Source organism: Tiliqua scincoides, chromosome 5 (genome assembly GCF_035046505.1).
Source record: "Tiliqua scincoides isolate rTilSci1 chromosome 5, rTilSci1.hap2, whole genome shotgun sequence".
Taxonomy (NCBI): domain Eukaryota; kingdom Metazoa; phylum Chordata; class Lepidosauria; order Squamata; family Scincidae; genus Tiliqua; species Tiliqua scincoides.
The window spans coordinates 118,661,097-118,681,126 of record NC_089825.1 but is presented as its reverse complement, the minus strand read 5'-3'; the positions used below and the strand labels follow the sequence as shown (position 1 = coordinate 118,681,126).

At 44.9% G+C, this 20,030-nt stretch overlaps 1 protein-coding gene across 1 annotated transcript; it reads right to left on the bottom strand.

Annotated features, from left to right (window-relative positions):
• Positions 1–1,485: 1,485 nt before the first annotated feature.
• LOC136653441 (cathepsin D-like) lies at positions 1,486–17,968 on the bottom strand. Its single transcript, XM_066630337.1, has 9 exons — positions 17,907–17,968; positions 14,055–14,205; positions 12,487–12,610; positions 10,241–10,359; positions 8,321–8,520; positions 7,153–7,281; positions 4,351–4,549; positions 3,552–3,650; positions 1,486–1,728 (listed from the first exon to the last, which is right to left on the bottom strand). Exons 1-9 carry the CDS (start codon positions 17,966–17,968, stop codon positions 1,486–1,488), a joined length of 1,326 nt encoding a protein of 441 aa, XP_066486434.1.
• Between the last annotated feature and the right edge of the window lie 2,062 nt (positions 17,969–20,030).

The window sequence follows — 20,030 nt, the reverse complement described above, 5'->3', positions numbered from 1 at the left end:
TATGACTCTACGCAAGGGTAGAAGCCTCTATTTTACTAGTGAAGCTGTAAGCGAGAGTGCAGAAATAACATTCTACTCAATTGCTCAATAGACAGGCACTTGTTTGGGATGCTGGAGTAGCTGCCTGCACCAAACAAGGGGTTGGGCTAGATGACCTCTAAGATACCACTCTCACATTCTACGATTCAATAGGAAGCAAATGTACTCTGGCCTGTGAATATTCTTGGGTCAGTGAGTGCGAAGACACAAAGATCCAAACTGAAAAATACGCAGCCCTTCTTTTTAAATTTGATACAGTTAAAAGTTTTAATATTTAACACCTTTAAATAACTTCAAACTTTCCAAACGATCTATATTGAGTTCTGATTGTCCTTCATTGATTGTATTTTTAGGCTCCCTCACCATATAATTTCTGGCTATGATGGTGAAAAAAAAAAATCAGAAAGGAGCTAGAAGCAGGGAGGGCAGCAACTGAATATCCATGGCAAGGAATGGCAGTATACAGCTAAACAAAGATACCTTATACCGAGTCCATTTGTTCATCTAGTCCAGTTCTGCCTACTCTGACTGGTAGCAGCTCTCCAAGGCCTCGGGCTGAGAAGGAGTTCTTTCCCAGCCTTGTGATGCAAGGTAATTTTTAGCTAGAGATGCCAGGGAGTGGACCTGGGTTCCATTCACATACATCTACATTCCGTTCATCAAAGCATCTGCTCTGTCACTGGGCTGTGGACCCACAATGTCACATCACCTCAAACATTCTGGCTGTGAGTCATCAACAATAGATCAAGCAATGTGAAGACCTCTGCCCTCGCTGGCTGCTTGAAGACTCTCGTTTCACAAAAGCACTGCCATCATCTTTGACCCTAGGGCTGGCCACCTAACACGTGGAGATGCTCCCTTTAGGGAGATGAAGCCTCTCTCCTTCTCGTCCGTTTTCTCCCTGATCTTTTTGTCAAAGCCCTTCCAGCACTTGTTTTTGCAAGTACAGTAGTAGGACTCTTAAGTAGGACTTAAGACTCTTAAAAGTGCAATACAAACTGCATTTTCTTGCGTCGTATTAGTAGGCCTTACTTCTGAGGAAACAAGTATATGATTTGGCTATAAGTGTGCCACACAGCAGGTGGGAAGGAGGATGACAAATAGAACCAGAGGAAAATCAGATGAGAGGAACAACAGCAGCCTCATTTCACAATTCAGCAGTGCATTGAAAGCTTAAAGGAGAATTGCCAGATTGCAACCTGGCAACTCTGTTTTAAAATTTTCCTCTACTACCATGAGGACTAGAAACTTGCTTTAAAAATGGTGATGGAATTCTCAGGATGAACATAGATCCCATGCTGTGGAATTCCACCAACGTTGCTATGCAAACAACATCCCCCCCCCCAAACACACACCCCTAACCCAGTCTTGCTATGCTTCGGATTTCAGAACTAGAACATTAGATAGCTAGCACTGCAACTGAACTATCTCCTAGGTTTGAAGTTCTTATCTGAACAAGTGGGCAGTGGTGGAAGTTGCTGATGACGGACCTGCAGTTGTTGTCTGCACCTGGGCATTGCAGAGTGCTTTTCTGGAAGGGGCCAAGCCAACTTGGTTGTTATCACGGTCAAAGACTGCATAATATTTCCGCAGGAAAACATCACCCAGGATCCAGAGTGGACCATTGGGTTTGGGGATGTCGAGACTCATGAACCCGCTGATGCACGCCGTCACACCTGACTGGCTCACCTGCAAAAAAAAAGTGGGAGTGGGGGTTGTAATTGATATGCCTCAAGATCTCCAACATTTGCCTTGATATGCCATCACTGGAACAAGGACAGGTCTTGCTCTTACCCAAGACACAAGAACATAAGAAGAGCCAGACCAAAGGGGCATTCACTATGACAGTATTCTTCAACCTTGGGGTCTTGACCCCAGTGGTGTCGCAGAACATCAGTTGTGGGGTTGTGGCACCTTATGAGAATGAAAAAGGTTGAAAACCACTGGACTAGAGCACCACCAGCTAAAGGGAGAGGCTTCTGGTGTGCAGGGTCCAGGAGATGGTGTCCCAGTCCTGCTCAGGTTCTTAGCAATTGTGCTGAAATAGCTTTCACTCGTGCCTGGCTTCATGGCAACTTCTTCTGCTCTCTGATAAGAATATTTGGTTACAGTGAACAGTGCTGAGACTGGGCAGAGATGGAGGCAGGGGTGGGAGGATAGGGGCCTGGCAGGGGGGTGGATCCCAGACTGGTGGGTCCCCAGTCTCATACTGTAGAGTCATATTTATTTATTTATTTGGGTCATAGCACAAAAAAGGTTAAAGACCACTGCATGATAGCATTCCATTTCCGCCAGAATATTAAACTTGGAAGCAAAACCTGCAGGCTCACAGTCTTCTATTGCGGCAGCTTCCCTTTCCAGTAACTGGCATTCAGATGCCTCTGAACCTAGTTGGGACATATAGCCGTCATAAATTGCCACCTTGAAACCGCTGAGGGAAATAAGCTCCACTCAGACTGCACCTGTCCCAAACCTACATCTCAGTGCATGGGTTGAAGCCTAAAGTCAGCCTAACTAAAAATGATAGTGGCTGCAATCCTAACCACACATTCCTGAGAGTAAGCCCCACTGAACAAAATAGGGCTTACTTCTGAGTAGACCTGGTTAGGCTTGTGCATGCAGTGATGTTGTGAAGGTTAGGACTACTCAGCAGTAGCCCTTTCCTCCCTGCTCTCAGGTTCCCTCTTCCTACTGGAAGGATTTACTGGCAAATTGGCGGTCTACTGTCACCATCGCAGTTTAGGAAGGTCAGACCAAAACAGGTTGCCTTGGGAAAGTTTTGCTTTTAGAAACTTAAAGAGGTCCTAGATCTGGGGCAGCTGCCTTAGGAGGCCTCATGGATGGACCGGCTGTTCCATGTCAGGCCACAGGCAGAGGAAAATCATTTTTGAGTGTGCCCCTTTATTGAAACAAAGAAATCCTCCCTGAAATAGAAAAGTTACACAGTAAGGAAAGGGCTGGTCTAGTTTTTAATTTATTTTTTTAAAATTTGCAGAATGTTTTATTGCAAGGGGAACATTCAAAAGTGGTATCCTCTGCCTGTTTTATGCTATAGTACTGACCATTCTACCACCTGATACGTGCATGGAGACCTGAGTTTGGGAGAGGTGGCCATTTTGTATGACCAAAGAGCTGGTTTACATTACATGCTTGTAGGCCAGGTGTGTAAGGAACCACCTGATCTCACTGAACATGAGTTACAGTCATTATCCTTGGAGGTTCTTCTCCAGTGGCCCTTGCTAAGCAGAGGTCCAATATTACCACAATACCACAAGTCTCCAGTCTTATCCCTCCAGGAGTAAACCAACCTGGCAAAGCTTCCTCCAGAATTATAATAGAACATCCTGGTCAAAACGAGTCATACATTTGCATTACTGAAGATTTCAATGGAAACCAGCCTCAATGAAATGGCAATAAAAAAGGCAAGACAAAAGGTGACAAAGAATAGTGGTCTGGACAAATGCTACGGCCATCACTTGAGACCTCATAAGTCTTTTGTTGGTGTCTCTCACCTGGAGTGTGTATTCCTCTGGTGTCAGGGTATAGGGTTTCCCACCAAGATGGAAGGTCACACTCGGTAAAGTTGGCAGCTTACTGCAGTCCAGCAAGTACTGTGGGATGAAGCAGGAGAGTGGTATGAGGGTGGAGTTAAGGAAACAGAGGTCCCCTCATCTTTCTTCCACTAGAACAGTGATTTTCAACTAGTGTGCCACGGCACATTGGTATTTAGCAAAAGGTCCATCTGCATGCGGTGGGAGTTTGGAGCACAGCATTGGAAATCGCTGACAAACTCTTCTGCGTTCTGTGGCTCTGTTTCTAGGGCAACTATCTGTAGTAACAAATTTGAATGGTAACGAGTGGAGGGACAGAAGAGGGACAAACAAATCGTTACTACAGACAGTTGCCCTAGAAACAGAGTTGTAGAATTCGGAACAGTCTCCCAGAAGCCAGAAGTGATATCACAAGAGGCACAGACCATAGAAAAGACCATAGAGGTAATGTGAAATGAAAGTTGTTGAACATCGCTGCACTAGAACAATCATCGTCATTCCTACTCCTCCTTCAACTCAATATCCCCCTCCTTGGTTCTGTTTCTTTGTCATGCTAGAGGGTGACATAGGCAGACTGAAAGCTGAGTGGTCAGAACCAAGGTGTGGATTGGTTAACCCATTTCCGCCCAGCCCACAGGTGCGCATGTTTGATCCCTGTTGTGTACATGCAATGTTGGGCAGAAATGGCTTAATCTGAAGAAAAGCAAGTGGTTTCTAGGATGCACACTCAAAAGATCCAGGCACTCAAAGAATCTCTTACCTGCCCTCCAAAGGCATGGTCAGCCCCAATGGCATTATGCAGAGCACGGATTTGATCGCTGGGCCCTGTGATCAGAGATGTGCCAGTGTCCAAAATGCCTTGGCAGCCGCCCTTACATATGTTTGATGGATCATCCTTGTCAAACAGATTCCATGGCCAGCATTTTTCTGACTTGTTGACTGGTTTATCCACAAGTATCCTACAGAGAGGGTTTAGGAAAGAACAGCAATTAGCCGTAAAAGGGCCTGGCGGAAGATAAGGGGAAGTATCTAGCTCATAGCACCAAGCCAACAAGGCTTCCTGCTGCCAAACCCATGCACACAGCTGAAGGACTGGCAGCTCCTTCCAGACCAATTTCTAGTAAGCCATCTCACTGTGATAATATCAGCTGGTCAGTAACATCCCCTTCTTGGGCAAAGTGCTCAACTGGGTGGTGGTCATTCAACTCCAGTCTCTCTTGGATGAGGTAGATTATCTGGATCTAATGCAGTCTGGCTTCAGGTCTGTTTTGCAACAGATCAACCTTGGTGACCATGATGGAGGTCCATGATGGAGAAAGAGTAACCAGGCAAGTCTGATTCTTCTGGATCCCTCAGTGGCCTTCAACACTGTTGAAAATAGTATTCTTCTGGGTAGGTTCTCCAAGAAAGGAATGGGGAGCATCATGTTTCAGTGGTTCATTCCTACACAGAGGGCTGATTCCAGAAGGTTGAGCTGGGGGACTAGGCAATGATCCCCTGGCATTGATACTACAGGATCGATCTTGTCCCCCATGCTTTGTAACATGAAACCACTGAGAGAGGTCATCTAGGGATCAGAGCTGCAATGTCACCAATATGTTGCTGAAACCCAGCTCAATCTCTCTTTTATGTCTGAGTCAGGTGAGGCAGTGGAAGTGCTGAATCAGTATCTGGAGTCAGCAATGGGCTGGATGATGACCAATAAACTGAAGCTCACTCCTGACAAGACAGAGGTCCTGTGGGTAAACTGTTCATCTGTTCAGGTTGATGATGCTCAGTCCGTTCTGAAAGGAGTTGCACTTCCCCCTAAGGGAGCATCTTTGCAGCATGGCAGTCTAAGATCCAGTTTTGTCCCCAGAGATCCAAGTGATCTTGATGGCACAGACTGCCTTTCACCACTTTTGGCTGGTACACCAATTGCGGTCTCACCTGGACAGAGATATGCTGTGGTAACTTGGAATTGGCTACAGTACTGCGTTGTACATGGGGCTGCCCATGAAGACTACTTGGAAACTGCAGTTTTCATGGTGGTGATGTTCTTATCTGCAAATTGCCTTGAGAAATTTGTTTGAAGGGCTGTATATAAATACCCTAACAAACAAACCACCAGAGACTGGACTATACCATTTCAGGATGCACGTGGGCACTCCCATAATTGATTGCTTCTCTGTTTGAAATGGAAAGGTCAACATGCCACATGCACTGAAAGGGAACTTCATCACAGCTTCTGCTGACAATTTTCCAGCTACTGATCATGATCTCTGAGTCCCACCCCAATCTGGATTGTGCTTGCGGCAAGCCAATGAAGCCAAAGTATGTGACCCTCACGGGAGCTTCAGCACTGTCTCACTTTCCCTTTGACAGATCTCCTACTACAGGAAAGGGGAAATGAATGGGAAGTGGGCCAAGTTCCAATTCTGCTAAGGTCCCAGACGCACAGAGGTTTCTCCTCCCCAACTTGAGTCTTCTGTCATGCAGGAGGCTTAAGTAGAAAGTTAGCTGCGCTTAGGTTCAATTGTGGACCTCCTTTCTCCTGGGATGGGAGTAAGCAGAGCACAGCTGTAGATATTGTTCAACGTATTCTGCATCTAGTCAGCAAACTGTACATCGGGGGGGGGGGAAGGTGCAAAAATAAATACTTTCTGATTTAACATGCTTATCTCTTGCCATTCAGCTTTTTGCTCCAAAGGCAGCTTACAAAAAATGTACACGCACACACCACCACATCTGGTAGCAATAGCTTTTAAATGTAGCAGCAGTGCCACCTAATGGCTACTTTGGTCATTGCAAACAAACCACTCCACCATTTGTTGCAGGCACGATTGCTAATCTGACCCATCAGTGGTGATTCTAAGATATTACGTGGGAAGGTTTTGGGGGGAACTCCCATGGTGTTGTGCTGATATTCACCATTTAATGTGTACTTGTCTGCCCCTGCCTTTTTTCACCACTGTGCATCAGAGTGAAAAGCCAGGGCCAGACACCCCTCCCTCCAGGCTGTGTCTTGCTCATTAGGCTCCCGTCTCCTAATAGTGAACTCAGCAGCAGCCTTGGTTTCCCAACATCCTTGGACTGGTAATAAGGAAGGACTGGCTGGCTAAGGAATCACTATCCCCCTGCAGAAAGGGACAGGTTCATTGAATAATGCATTGGAGATCCTCATATTTCTGTGTGTCGCAGCAACGTCCCCCACCAAAGGAACACTACGACACCATCAGAGTATCCCCTGCCACTGCTGCCCCATCACAACTGGCATTGAAGCATACTTGCTGGCCATGGCTAATTAGCTGTCAATGTGTCATCATGAATGTGTCAACCGCCTTTTTAAAGCCGTCCATCACCACCTCTCAAGGCAGAAGGCTCCGCAGGTGAACGTAGGTGCTATACAAAGTAGTCCTTGTTTTGCCTGTCCTGCATCCAGGCAGCTTTGTTGGATGACAAGTTCTAGCATTTATGAGAGAAGCAAAACAAATGCACACCCTGAGTGTTGATGGCAGGTGCATTTTGTTGCAGCATGAGGCACAAATAAGAAGAACCTTCTTTTCTCAGAGGCTTCACTTACTTGTCCATGTTGATCTGCCAGTAGGCCTGGCGTGATACAGGGATGTAGTGAAGCTTCCCCTCATAGGCATTGTGGTTGATCTCCCCAAAGAGAATTTCACCACCATACGCTTCTACAGTACTGTCCGTGCTAGGAGAGAAAGGATTAGAGCAGGGGTGTCAAACTCGCTTAAGACAGAAGGCCAAGGAGCATTCGTGATGCCTGCCATGGGCCAGAGATGATGTCATTAAGCAGAAAGTAATGTCATTAAGGAGGAAGTGATATTAAGCAGGTCATGAACAGAAAAAGCACTTTTTTTCTTACTTAGGAACTCATTAGCATATATATGATAATGAATTCCTAAGTGAGAAAAAAGTGCTTATTTCTGTTCATAACCTGCTTAATGACATCACTTTCTGCTTAATGATATCATCTCATATATATATTTGTTAAGTGCCATTGGAATGCATTGGTTCCCTTTTTTGTTTCTCCGCTTGAAATGCTTTTCGCTGTTGTTTTCTGAATACATCAAACCTCGGCCTGTATAAAACAATGTGTATGTTTCCGTACAGTACTATCTTATCCAGATCTTGTCAGCTAACACAGAACTTACTGTATAGCTCAGGAAAATGCAATATAAGGAACAGTAGAGTGACAGGTGAAATGGAACTACCTGCCACTAGATGAAGAAACACCAAAAATTAACCAATAGCATCCCACGCATAGGAAGTATGGATAATAGCTATATAGTGACATGTAATATATACATGTTAACACTTGTTGTACTCCACCTGACAATCAAATATCTCTTAATTGTGCTGTGTACACTGAGGCATTGTGAAACTTTAAACTAGCTTTTGAGTCACCGGGAAGAAGAATGTTAAGCCAATTACAAAACTGACTGCCCAGATTCCTGCATTTAAAAGTACCACTTATGCCCAGCCTAGTTGCAGTGAGATGTGCAAATTTTCAGCAAGTTCTCACCAGAGCCAGAAAGGAATCAGTAAATAGGATTGCAGGTCTTGGCTAAAGCTGGAGTGTTTTCCCCACATCAGGTAGTCATCAGTGAAAAATAAACACCCCACATAATTAGCTGAGCCGGTAAAAATTAAAATTCATAGATCTGGACTTGGAAAGGGGCAAGATTAGGAAATTAGGTAAAGGAGGAGATGGAGTCAAGGATTCATACTTGCAGAGGTGAAATGAGAATACATTCTTCTTCAGAAGCTTCTCCTTCATCATGTTATCGAAGGGTGGGGTGACATTGTTCACTGCAATGTTGGGATAGCCCAAGCCCAGGATGCCATCAAACTTAGCAGCCACGAAGACCAACCCTGGCAAGTCTGTGGCCTCTGCAAATGTCTGGTTCTTAATGGTTATGTCGCCAATCTGAGGAGAGAGAAAGTATCATTGTCTTGCCTTTGGTTCCATCCTCAAGACATCCCCAAGTACAGCCCTCCACCATGGAGGCAGGACACTCTCCATTGCGTCCCACCTCCATGGAGCTGTCTCTCTTTCTTCCTTCACTACCTTGTTTAATTTCTAGAACAGTGTTCTTCCACCTGCTGGATGGGATTCCAATGGGGTCATGAAGCCTCATTTGTGGGGTTGCGGCAACCTTTCAAAGCTTGTGCAAGAGAGGACTTGGATCCAATCCAATCATGGTACTGCCTTATCAAGACTGATATAGTCCTGCACAGTCTCTTCTAACTATCTTGCACTGCAGCTCCTAAGGCCAGCCCTGCTTAGGCTGCTACCTCACAGGGTTGTTGTGAGGTCACAAGATGTAGGGGGAAACAGGGTGGGCAGTGACCAGGGCAGGGGTGGCAGATCAGGTCCCAGGATGGGGGCAGGATTGGTCTTTCTTTCTTTCTTTCTTTCTTTCTTTCTTTCTTTCTTTCTTTCTTTCTTTCTTTATTTCTTTATTTATTTATTTATTTATTTATTTATTGCAGGGATCATGACATGAAAAATGTTGAAGATCACTGTTCTAGAGGATGATGTGACAGGGTTCAAACGTCCCTTAAAAGATCATAGCCTCATCTAGAAACCTTGCTCTGGTCCTCCAGTCTCGTAATTGAAACCTTCCCTCTAATCTCTCACCTCTTTCAGAAATTAAGCCTATAACTATGTTAAAGCATATTCTTCTGCGTGTTAACCATGCCCCTCTCTTTCATATTTCCTTAACACCTCCTCCTCTGTCATCAAACCTTCCACTGCCCCCCCTCCCTCATCCACTAATTTGGCACATCTCCTAAACCTCACCTCTTCTAGAAATGAAGCCATAGTTCATGTTGCCACATTCAGAAATGTTCTTCCTCTTTTTCTTGACCTCATTTCTGCTCCACTTCCTCCTCCTTTCACATCAGGACTGCCCTCCTGGATCAGATCAGATCCAAGGACCATCAAGTCCTGCATTCCGTTTGCCAGTCAACCTTGCAAAGCAAGGCATAAAGGCATCAGCCAGGGCTGCCTGAGACCTCCTAGTGCCTAAGGTGACATGTCAAATGCTGCTTCCACCTTACCTGGTGGTGTGCCAGGCTTTGCTCCTCTTTCTCCCTCAATTGGAAAAGGAAGAGGAGGTGGAGCAAGGAAGTGTGGAGAAGAGTCACTCCAGACTCCTTCTTCTGCCAACATTTAGATTGCAAGGATCTCAGCGCAAGGAGCAGGGACTCTTGTTCACTAGCATAACTCTGCAAAGCCCCAGGAATGGTGATGACATACATAATAATAATTATGATTACTCATGTTGGTATAATTTTAATTAAAGCTCTCAGTCACTTAAAAGATGTTTAGCTGATTAATCATCTACCCTTTCATCCATCAATTAAATTTAAATATATTTGCATATTAACAAAACTTCAGTCAAGGTGCCTTCTGGAGGATTTTGAAGGAGATGCCATACCGTGAAATAAATCAAAGCGATACCACGTCATCCAAAGGACAGGTCATTTTTATTTGCTGTTTTCATTTTGGTTCTTTCTTACATGAATGTTTTCGTGGGGAAAACATGAGGCTTTCAGGCTGAGCCCTGTCAACCAACAAATCAGGGAAAGAGTTGCTTGATTAATCTCCTAATTCAGTACCAACTGAATTCCCACATACTCACCCGGACAATGTCTTGGCTCAAGAATCCTGTGAGGCTGCCACTTCCGTAATGGATGGCAAATTTTTCATCATTTTTCTTGTGGGTGCAGGAAAACAAGGACCGGTAGTGACTGTGTAACCCTGAGGACAGATGAAAACCTCAATGGATAACCTCTAGTGCCTTCAAATTTTAACAAGATTTCTTTATCAAACTCTCTCCACCCCTCATTGGGGGAGCAATTTCCTGCTACTATTCAACAACTGCGTGATCAGATGCAGTTTCCACTGTGGAAGGGTTGTGCCTCAGTGGTGTTAGAGATTCAAGCTCTGGCATCTCCAGAGTAGCTCCAGGTGTAGCTAAGGGAGGTCAAGAGGATACATTGCCCCAGATGCCATGCCTTGAGAGGGTGCTTTAGAGGCCTGTGAAAGGCACTTCGGTTTTTTGCCAAAAACTGGAAGTGCCTATTGGAGGCCTTTAAGACACCTCCTCAAGTTGCGGTACCCAGGGCCTCAGAAGGTACCCAGTGGGCCCCCCCCCACTCTGGGCCTCAGAAGTTAATGCCTTCCGGAGGCCTCTAAGATGTTGCTTGAGTGGGCGTTAAAAATAGGGGGTGTTATGGAGGTATGGGGTGTGTTAAAAATTGTAGTGTGCCTGGGTGCCAGATGCCTTAGCTATGCCATTGCTCCAGGTAGGACAGAGAAACCACGGAGAGCTGCTCCCAACCTGCGCTGATGTTACTGACCTAGAGGCCCACAGCATCTGACTCAGCCTTGGGCGGCTTCCTACGACTTTGAAGAATATAAAAATCTGACTCCCTAAAGGCCCTAGAATCCTGGTCAGCACATCTGTATTTCTTTTTGTTCCCTGAGCAACCATTTTGAGAAAAGAGTGAGGGCAGTGGATGGCACCTCTCCCTCTAAGTGGCTCCACACAGGCTTCTTGCCACAGGAATCAAGTTCTCCACACATTGTTCTGCCCTAGGTTGGAAGCAGAGAATGGGGGTCAGGTGGCACCTCTGGATTTGATCCAGAGCTAGTATTTCATTTCTGATTTCTCAATAAACATTCTATTTTAAAAGAAAACTGGTGAGAGGGAGGACCCCTCTGCCCCCCTCAGCCCCAGGGAGAGATGAGATGGAGGGAGAGCAAAACTCCACAGCTTCTCCTTCAGCAGGCACCCAGGTTCTGCCATCAAACTTTGTTCAGAGAACCTGAGTGGAGAAGAAGCACCAGAACTAGCAGGAGGCAAACAGGAACTTGCCTAGGGCCATTGTCTTTCCCAAGGGCTACCCAAGGGCTGTTATGTTGCTTTATGTGACATTAAGGTGCAATTACATGCAAATTTTCCTGAGAGTAAATCCTACTGAGCACAGTGACACTTACTTCTCAATAAACATGCCCAGGCTAGCACTGTAATGCACCTCTTATTTGTTTGTTTGTTTGTTTGTTTGTTTGTTTGTTTATATCTCATGTTTCCATTTTTATACATTTTAATACATTTCCTTTAAGCTATTGCAAGCCACTCCAATAATTTGGGATGAAAACAGCGAGATCATTAAATGAAGGACAATAATTTTCAAACTTGATGTAAATGGCTCAAATGAAAAAAAAAAACAACTAATTGTTTTGTGTCTGTGTGCATGCATGTGTGTGACTGCTTTGTGAGCTTTTAGTTGTAAAGCGGTATATAAATACTGTTAATAATAATAATAATAATAATAATAATAATAATAATAATAATAATAATAATAATAATAATAATAATAATGGGGGAAACGGTTATTGTGGGATGTCACAATGAGCTCCTGCCCTTCAACATATATTACATTGGTGCCACAAGTGCACCATTGTTTCAGAGGTGCTTTAATATAGATAATCTTCCACCACTGCAGCTGGCTTATTTTGGAACCTGAAGGCCCAGTGCAGTCTACCAGTATTTAAACCACAACTGAAGAAGTTGAGAGTTTCCTAACACCATCAGCCACCAGTTATTAGGGAGGTCAGGTTGCGCTTTGAGAAGCACTACTCTGCACCACTGCCCAGCACCAGCTTGCTGAGGGTTCAGGGGCAAAGCCCTCATTGGGACCCCCACCCACCACCTGATTGTGAATTGGCCACTTGCACTACCACCAGTGCTGAAGGTTCCGGGGTCAACCTGGCCAGCTGGGCTTTCTGGTGGACACGGGCACCTTGGTCAGTGCCCATACTTGTCAACCCCTCATGCCAACCCCAAAACTACTCCACTCCCAAGGAGGTATCTGGTCTTACAGCATGCTAGGTGTATCAAGCAGCATCTGGAGGAAGGCACCCATAAATTGGAAGAGCCAGTATCGAAGACCACACTGAAGGCCTGTTTTGGGGTTCCAATGTAGATCTCCCCATAATACTGTGCCTGGGAAGGGAAAAAGAGAGAGGTGAGCAAGGGAACCCAGACATAACACTGCCCCATCACTGCCTGCCCATCAGGGTCAGAATTCTATTTCTGGTGATCATCTCTGATAGTTTATAAATGAGGCTTGAAGCCAATGTTGCTTTTCCAAAGCACAGAGATATTCTGCTCAGAGATATTCCGTCACCAGAGGGCACGCACAGTGTTTAATTTCTAAATAGAAAGATGCTGGATTCTCTGCTCCAATAACCACATACAGTACAGCCCCGAGGATGCTTACTTTGGAGTAAGCCTCAATGAGATGTAGTTCTGAGTAAACCCATTTAGGATTGCAGTGTTAGGGCTGTGACATCTATATCATAAAATGGCATTTTTAAGTCTTGGATTTACAGGGGCAGGGATTAATGTTATGAAGCATTCGTATGATACCTCCCCCCCACCCCCCTAAGAACATAAGAACATAAGAACAGCCCCACTGGATCAGGCCATAGGCCCATCTAGTCCAGCTTCCTGTATCTCACAGCGGCCCACCAAATGCCCCAGGGAGCACACCCTCCCCCCCTACCCCATGGATTAGCAGGTTGGGGGTGATATATGTTGGAGAAAAGCAGCAAGGAGGAGGGTTAACCCCTAATCCAAATTGAAGCCACTACAGGTTGAGCCTCATTATGCAGGTGGGTTCCCTTCCAAGCACTCAGGTGGATGGCAAAAAAACGCACTATAGCAAATCAATTTAAAAAACAAAGTTTCTTTGCTCTGGTGATTTAAAAACAGCCTTGCTGACCTTTGTGATGTAAGATAAGAGTCATTAACAAGACAATCCATCAATCAGTCCTCCTCCAAGCGCTTACAAAGGCACTTCACTCAGCCCCTCCCTTCATCAATGCAAAATGATCACCTTTCTTTCATGTGCTCAGAGGGAAGGGAGGGGTCCGTTGGAGAGAGAAGGACTGATGGATTGTCAGCTAGCTGCCCTATCTCTCTCTCATTAGGGAGGCTATTGTTAAAGGACCCCCCTTTTTAAAACTGATTTTAAAGGGGTGCATTTTCCCCTTCTCCAGGGATCAGCACATTCCTTCTCATTTGCAGTGGCCATTTGCGTTGAGTCAAATCCGTGTATAAAAAATCTGTGTATAAATAGGGTGGACCTGTAATTGCTTTTCATAGAAGGAAGACTTGTGGACGTCCAGCATCAGATCACCTTTGTCCTAAGGCTGCAGTCCTCTGCAACCTCACCTGGGAGTAAGCAGTGTTGAGTACCCTCATTTTTGAGTGAACATGCATCAGACTAGACTGCAAAATTTCTTTATCCAAGTGACAATCCTAGCTAAATAGACTTCCCAGGAAATTCCAGCCCACAGTCCCACTTGGCAGCCCTTTCCCCCAAGTCCTAAACCATCTGTCCTGTCTAAAGCCCCTTCTCTAAGGAATCAGAGCAGACACTTACATCCATATAATTGTGGAGCCGCTGCTGCGTGGCAGTGGGTTTAATCAGAGGCTTCCCGCCTTTGATTCCTCCTCGTCTTAACAGCTCAGAGATGGGCACACCTGTCCGGCCAAATCGGTTCCGAACGGATGCAAACTTCTTCAGGGGTACCCTATCATGGAGAAAAGAATAGGCGGAGATGATGAGGCAGCGCAAGAGAGACAGTATGAGAACACCCCATCAATGATGATAACGATTATAAGTACAGCACCATCAATCTGACTGGCAACACAGAAAGTATAATTTTTATTTATTTATTTATTTATTTATTTATTTATTTATTTGTATCCCTCCCTTCTCCCAAGGCGACTATAAGTGGACAGTTCCCTGCCCCAAGGAGCTTACGATTATAGCTGAGAGGTGGAGTTGGAGAAATGGAGGCCATGGATAGGGATATGTCAGGAGGCAAGACCAGGAAGTAAAAGAGAGGCAAGGCCATGGATGACTTTGAAGGACAAGGACAATTTGTAGGGTTGCCAACTGACCAGAAAAATCTGGTTTGGCCTGCTCCAGTGCTTGCTCTGCGGAAACTGGAAAGCGAAACTTCTCAGGGTGTAAAGATAAACATGATGACCTGCTGATGTCTAGCAATCAAGTTGCTGGTAAACCACAGGAGCTGGTTAAAAAGTGAGCTGCTTTCTTACCAAATAGGCAAGAATCTGTCATCTGCTAAGTGGCAAATTTTTGTCAGTGGTTAGGGAGTTGAAGTGAACATGTCAACCATGTTTCCCTTTCAGCCCATTTTCCAGCTGCCAGACACTTGGACTGAGCTCTGCTCAAATCATTATCTAATGTTCTGTTTATCTGACAGGTTCTACCACCCAGGCCACATGGTAACATATCTCACCAATCTTCTTTTCAAAAAAAGTTGCTTGTTAATTAACACACCGATACCTGGGCATCACCCAGCTGTAGGCAGGAGGATTGGGTAAGTGTAATAATTATAGATCTGCAACACAGTTCAACAGTGCAGGTGATGCTCCAAGGACATGTCCACACATGGTGACAGCATCACCATGTCACTTGAGGTGGAAATGGGAGTCTTGACTCCTAGATGCCATGGTGTCTCTTCCGTACCCAGATCAGAGGGGCTACCAAGCTACCACGGCTTTTGCTTTGCATAAAACTGAGCTGACCGGTTGAGGGAAATGACCCATTGGTGGGGAGCAGGGAAGGTGTGTGGCAAGAAAATGCATTGGAAGAGCTGGGCAGGTTTGATCTTCTGGATAACCCTTATCTACCCTGGTCACAGGTACCTCTCTGCCAAGCCACTTCCTGTCCTCTGCTCACATTGGTTACCACCAACTTTTCCTGCCCCAAAAGACATCACATGGTTCTAAATAGCCCCGTGACAGTCAGACATTCAACCAGCCCTTCATGAAACTGGTGATTTCCCTGTGGCATTTCTGTCCATTTTTGCCAAACAATATTTAAAATGACAGGACGTCTGCCAGAAAAACATGGCAAATCTCTCTGTACTCCCAGTGTTTAATACAGTTCCACTCCCCCCACTTCCAGCAGCTGCTATTATTATTATTATTATTATTATTATTATTATTATATCCCATCCTTCTTCGGAGGAGCTCAGGAAGGAGTGCACGACTGTCCCCCTGCAAGTGTTATTCTTATATGTTGTGAGGTCGGCATTAGACTGGCCCCAGTCATTCTGTGCCTCCTAACTAGAGGTTTGATTTTTCCGTGATAACAAAATAAAACATATCACTGCTTGCCACACTTTTCATTTTTGTAAAAAGCAAAACAAAAAAACCCCAAAAACTGCAAAAAAATAATAATACTGTTTTCTAACACTTCTACATATTGGTCACTATAGGTTGGTTGGGCTGAACTGGGGAAGTGGGTAGTGACGGTGACTGCATCTGCTGACACTATACCACCTACCTAGTATAATTTTAAAGTGATTACCCCTGCTAATTGGGTTTACCCCTGCTAATTGGGTAAGAGGCACTTTTTCAAGTGGGTGCTCCTTTTTTTAGCAGGGGGAGAGTAACTGGCCCACCTCACCCCAGCACTGTCTGTTCTAGTGGCCGTCTGCTGGTATTCCTTTGCATCTTTTAGATTGTGAGCCCTTTTGGGACAGGGAGCCATTTAGTTATTTGATTTTTCTCTGTAAACCGCTTTGTGAACTTTTAGTTGAAAAACGGTATATAAATACTGTTGATAATAATAATTTATAATTTATAAAAACGGCCCTTGGAATAAAAACATATAACACTGCTTTCTGCACTTCTCAGTTTTGTAAAAAAAAACTTTAAAAAAGGAGGAAAAATTAAAACATTTAAGAACACCTCTACTCATAACCAAGCAATGAAGGGCACATAGCCAACTTTAGCATGAGTTCCTGTTTCTTTTACAATCTCTTTACTTTTCCTCAGTTAGCAGGCGATCTTATTATTTACCCTCCATGATAACCAAAGTTTTTCACTCGCTGATTTCTGAGTAGCAGTTCTCTCTTCCAGAGTACCTCAATTCCTAGATGTCTTGCTAAGATTATGACCTGTTTTCCTGGCCCAAATTCAGCAGGTAATTTCAACCGAGCACAAATTCAACAGCCATGGGGAATGGTTGGGGAAACATCATCTGTAGAATTTCTGCCTGCCAAAAATCTAATAAAAGCATAACTGCTCTCTGTGGGACTGTTGGGAAGAGGAGATGGTGCTATCCTTAATGTATCTTTGTTTGCAGCAATGACTGGCAGCCCAATCCTATCCACACTTTCCTGGGAGTAAGCCCCATTGACTCCAATTGGACTTACTTCTGAGTAGACATGCCTAGGATTGGGTTGTTAAAGCTTGCAGAGACCCCTAGAGTTCTGAGCCTGGTCTTTGCCATTCCTACCTTAACTTACTAGCTACTCCTTCTTTGACAGAAAAACCTGGCTCTCACTCTCCATCATTGTTCCAAGCCTCTCTTCTTTCACCTACTCATCTATTAGTGCAGTGGGTCTCAAACCTTTTAGCACCAGAACTTTTTAGAATGACACTCTGTTGGGACCCACCAAAAGTGATGTTATTAACCTGGGAGTGATGTCATGGCCAGAAGTGACATCATCAAGCAGGAAAATGTTAACACCTTCATACAACAAAACCAAATCAATTAATTGACGGCCCAAACCTATCCTCACTTACCTGGGAGTAAGCCCCATTGACTATAATGTGACTTACTTCTGAGGAGGCATGCATAGAATTGGGCTATAAGTAAGCAAGCAAGCAAATTCAAAGTTTACAGTAAGTTTAAAATTTTATTTAAAATACAGAAGAACTCCCCTAAACCTCCCAATGCAGTCACATACCATGGTAGCATCAAGTCTAATATACTAAAAATAAAATACACTTTGAAATGAATGGGCACCCACCTGAAATTGGCTCGTGACCCATCTGGTGGATTAACTAGACAGTTAATTAACTAGATTAACTAGACAGATTAACTGGATTAACTAGACAGATTAACCCACAGTTTGACCCCCTGAATTAGTGCATTAGTCCACTAGCCCAGTTTCAGTTTTCTTTCTAACAATTCAGCTCTCTACCCCTCCTTGACTATCCAGGAATCCTGGTTTCCAAATTCCTCGTTCTCAGACTGTGCATCACAGTGCTTTTTGTTTCAAGTGGACCCATATCCTCCCTTTTCCTCCGAGAGATCAAGAAGATCTCTGCCCACCCCTGCAATCCATAAGACTTCCTATATGAATCCGTAAGGCTTCCTATAGTCCCACCCTATAGAACCCAGGAGCCTCGGCTATTACACATCCTTCTTGCCTCCCCACATCAGGTCAAGCATCTGCCATCATCTCACCTGAACAGCCCTTGAGCCCCAATCACCAGCAACAGTAATAGGAACCATAGTCGGCCTCCCATCTTCTACTTGACTTTCTGCAGCCTTTGGCAGTGTTCCCTTCTGTTCACTCAGGGTGGACAGGGTGTATATCTGGACTAGCTGGGTTTTAGCAATGTGCCCCGCCCATTGACTCCAGGTAGGTTGGCAGTCGTTCCTGATTGGCTATGATGCCTGTTGCTCACCACCCCCATGTCATGCAATTATTGGGGTTCATATCCCAATCGGTTGAAGACACGTGGGAGGATAAAGTCTCCACCTTCAAAAGGCTGGAATCCACAAGCAGGAGGGAGATTTCCTAGGTTGAGAATCTGTTTGACTAGGAGAGAGAATCTGTACTGTCCTCCTAAGTGGCCTGGGGGCCGGATACTGTTGACAATGTGATGGAATCTCTTGGGGCTCTTTATGGGTTGCAAAATCCTTAGGTTCAGGAACAAAATGGTTCTCCAAGTCATCAAGTGGGCTGGGCAGGCGTAATTGTGAAGACAACTCATTATTCTAAACTCCAAATTTGATCTCAGTGGAATGGAACTTAGAAATCCCCTTTTTCACGTGGCATGGATCTGGCAAACTCCCACACTCCCCTTTGAGGGTAACCACTTGTCACACACACACACACACACACACACACACACAATCTGTATATGAAGTTCACAGCTGTTGGTCAGCAAATGCAGCTTTCCACATGTTATATTCCATGTGCATACTGTAGTATTTAGGAATTATCATCTACATTTTTTTAGGGGTCCATTCCTTGTGTTGACTTTTAAACCAAACACATGCATAGTCATTCATACAGAAATATGGATTTTTTGCGAGGGATTGTGTTGCACCTGTACTCGCCATTACTAGAGCTCTGGAGCCTGTTTCAGTGCCAATGCTCAGCTCTCAATTGTGACAATAAGAAATGTTTCTAAACATGTGCAGAGTGCCACTGATTATATGACCGTTTTTCACTGCTGAGTGATGATAGCCCACCTGCTCTCATGGATGGAGTGTTCAGCTTCCAATCAAGCTTGAGTTCTGACTCCAAATAAGGTCCCAGTAAACCCCTCCCTCCAAAGCATATTGAAGTATGCCTGGAGAGAAAAGCAGATCAATAACTTTAAAAGTGCCTTCTAACCACCCAGGGGACAGCAATCCTGCTGTTCATCCATGAATGATTTCTATAGGTAGTTTTACCTGTAAATGTACATGTGCTCTTGACAGGACAGGTGGGGTTCTGTGTGTCTGGAGGTGGAGTGGGATGTTGATGTTCAGTTTATCACACAGTAATAAATTGAATTCTTGCAGGCATGTATCACCTCCTCATATCACTACGACAATCTCCTGCTCTGGGGACTGGCCCAGATACTTCCTGCCTAGAAAATTACTTTCTGCTATCTATCTCTTCATAGTAAGATGCTGTTCTCACTGTTGCGCAAGTTTGGTGTCTGCCGGTGAATGGGTACCAATCATATCATGATGATCTTGTCCTAAGGAATTTGTGGCCTGGAAGGAGTGCCTGCTGCTTGCTTCCGCCTGATGTTCATAGGACTGGTTCATCCAGGAGGTGGACTGAAGTGGCTGGTGGAGGGTGGCAGGTGCTGCAGCCCACCTCCACTGCTCTTCCTGGGCTTGGATCTGGAAAGGGAGAGGAACAGGAATGGTGGAGGAGAGTAGAGTGATGGGCTAGAATGTTGAGATGTGCTAGCAAACCTCTCCTCCACAAGGCCTTTCAAATCCAGCAAGCCTGGGACGGGGAGGAGGAGGAGAGGTTCTTCATCCCTGTCAGAGTATTGCTAGGTAGATAGTATTTGGTGTCACACACCGCCAGGAAAAGGAGGGACAGCAGCACAGTGCACACTGTTGGAAGACACCATTAAACCCTGGGCCACCTCTGGATGTGCAACTGTGTATTTGTTGAGAAACCAAATATTATGAAGATGTGATAAATCTCCCGAGATCGTTCCTTAAAGGGAGTCAAAATCCAGGTGAAGCTGCCCAGCTCAGGGAAGAGGTGAGCGCATAATGCAGTAAAGACTCGCAGTCTCTCTATAAAGATAGACAAGTTCAGACAGGTCCGAATCTGAATGTTGGCCAACT

What these genes read in the sequence shown, in the direction of transcription:
- LOC136653441 (XM_066630337.1), bottom strand. Translation starts at nt 17,968, where the DNA reads ATGGGAGGCCGACTATGGTTCCTATTACTGTTGCTGGTGATTGGGGCT. An exon ending in CTTGATACACCTAGCATGCT is followed by an intron (nt 10,360 to 12,486) that starts GTAAGACCAGAT and finishes ATCTGTCCTCAG; the next exon opens with GGTTACACAGTCACTACCGG. An exon ending in CAGAGGAATACACACTCCAG is followed by an intron (nt 1,729 to 3,551) that starts GTGAGAGACACC and finishes TTTTTTTTGCAG; the next exon opens with GTGAGCCAGTCAGGTGTGAC.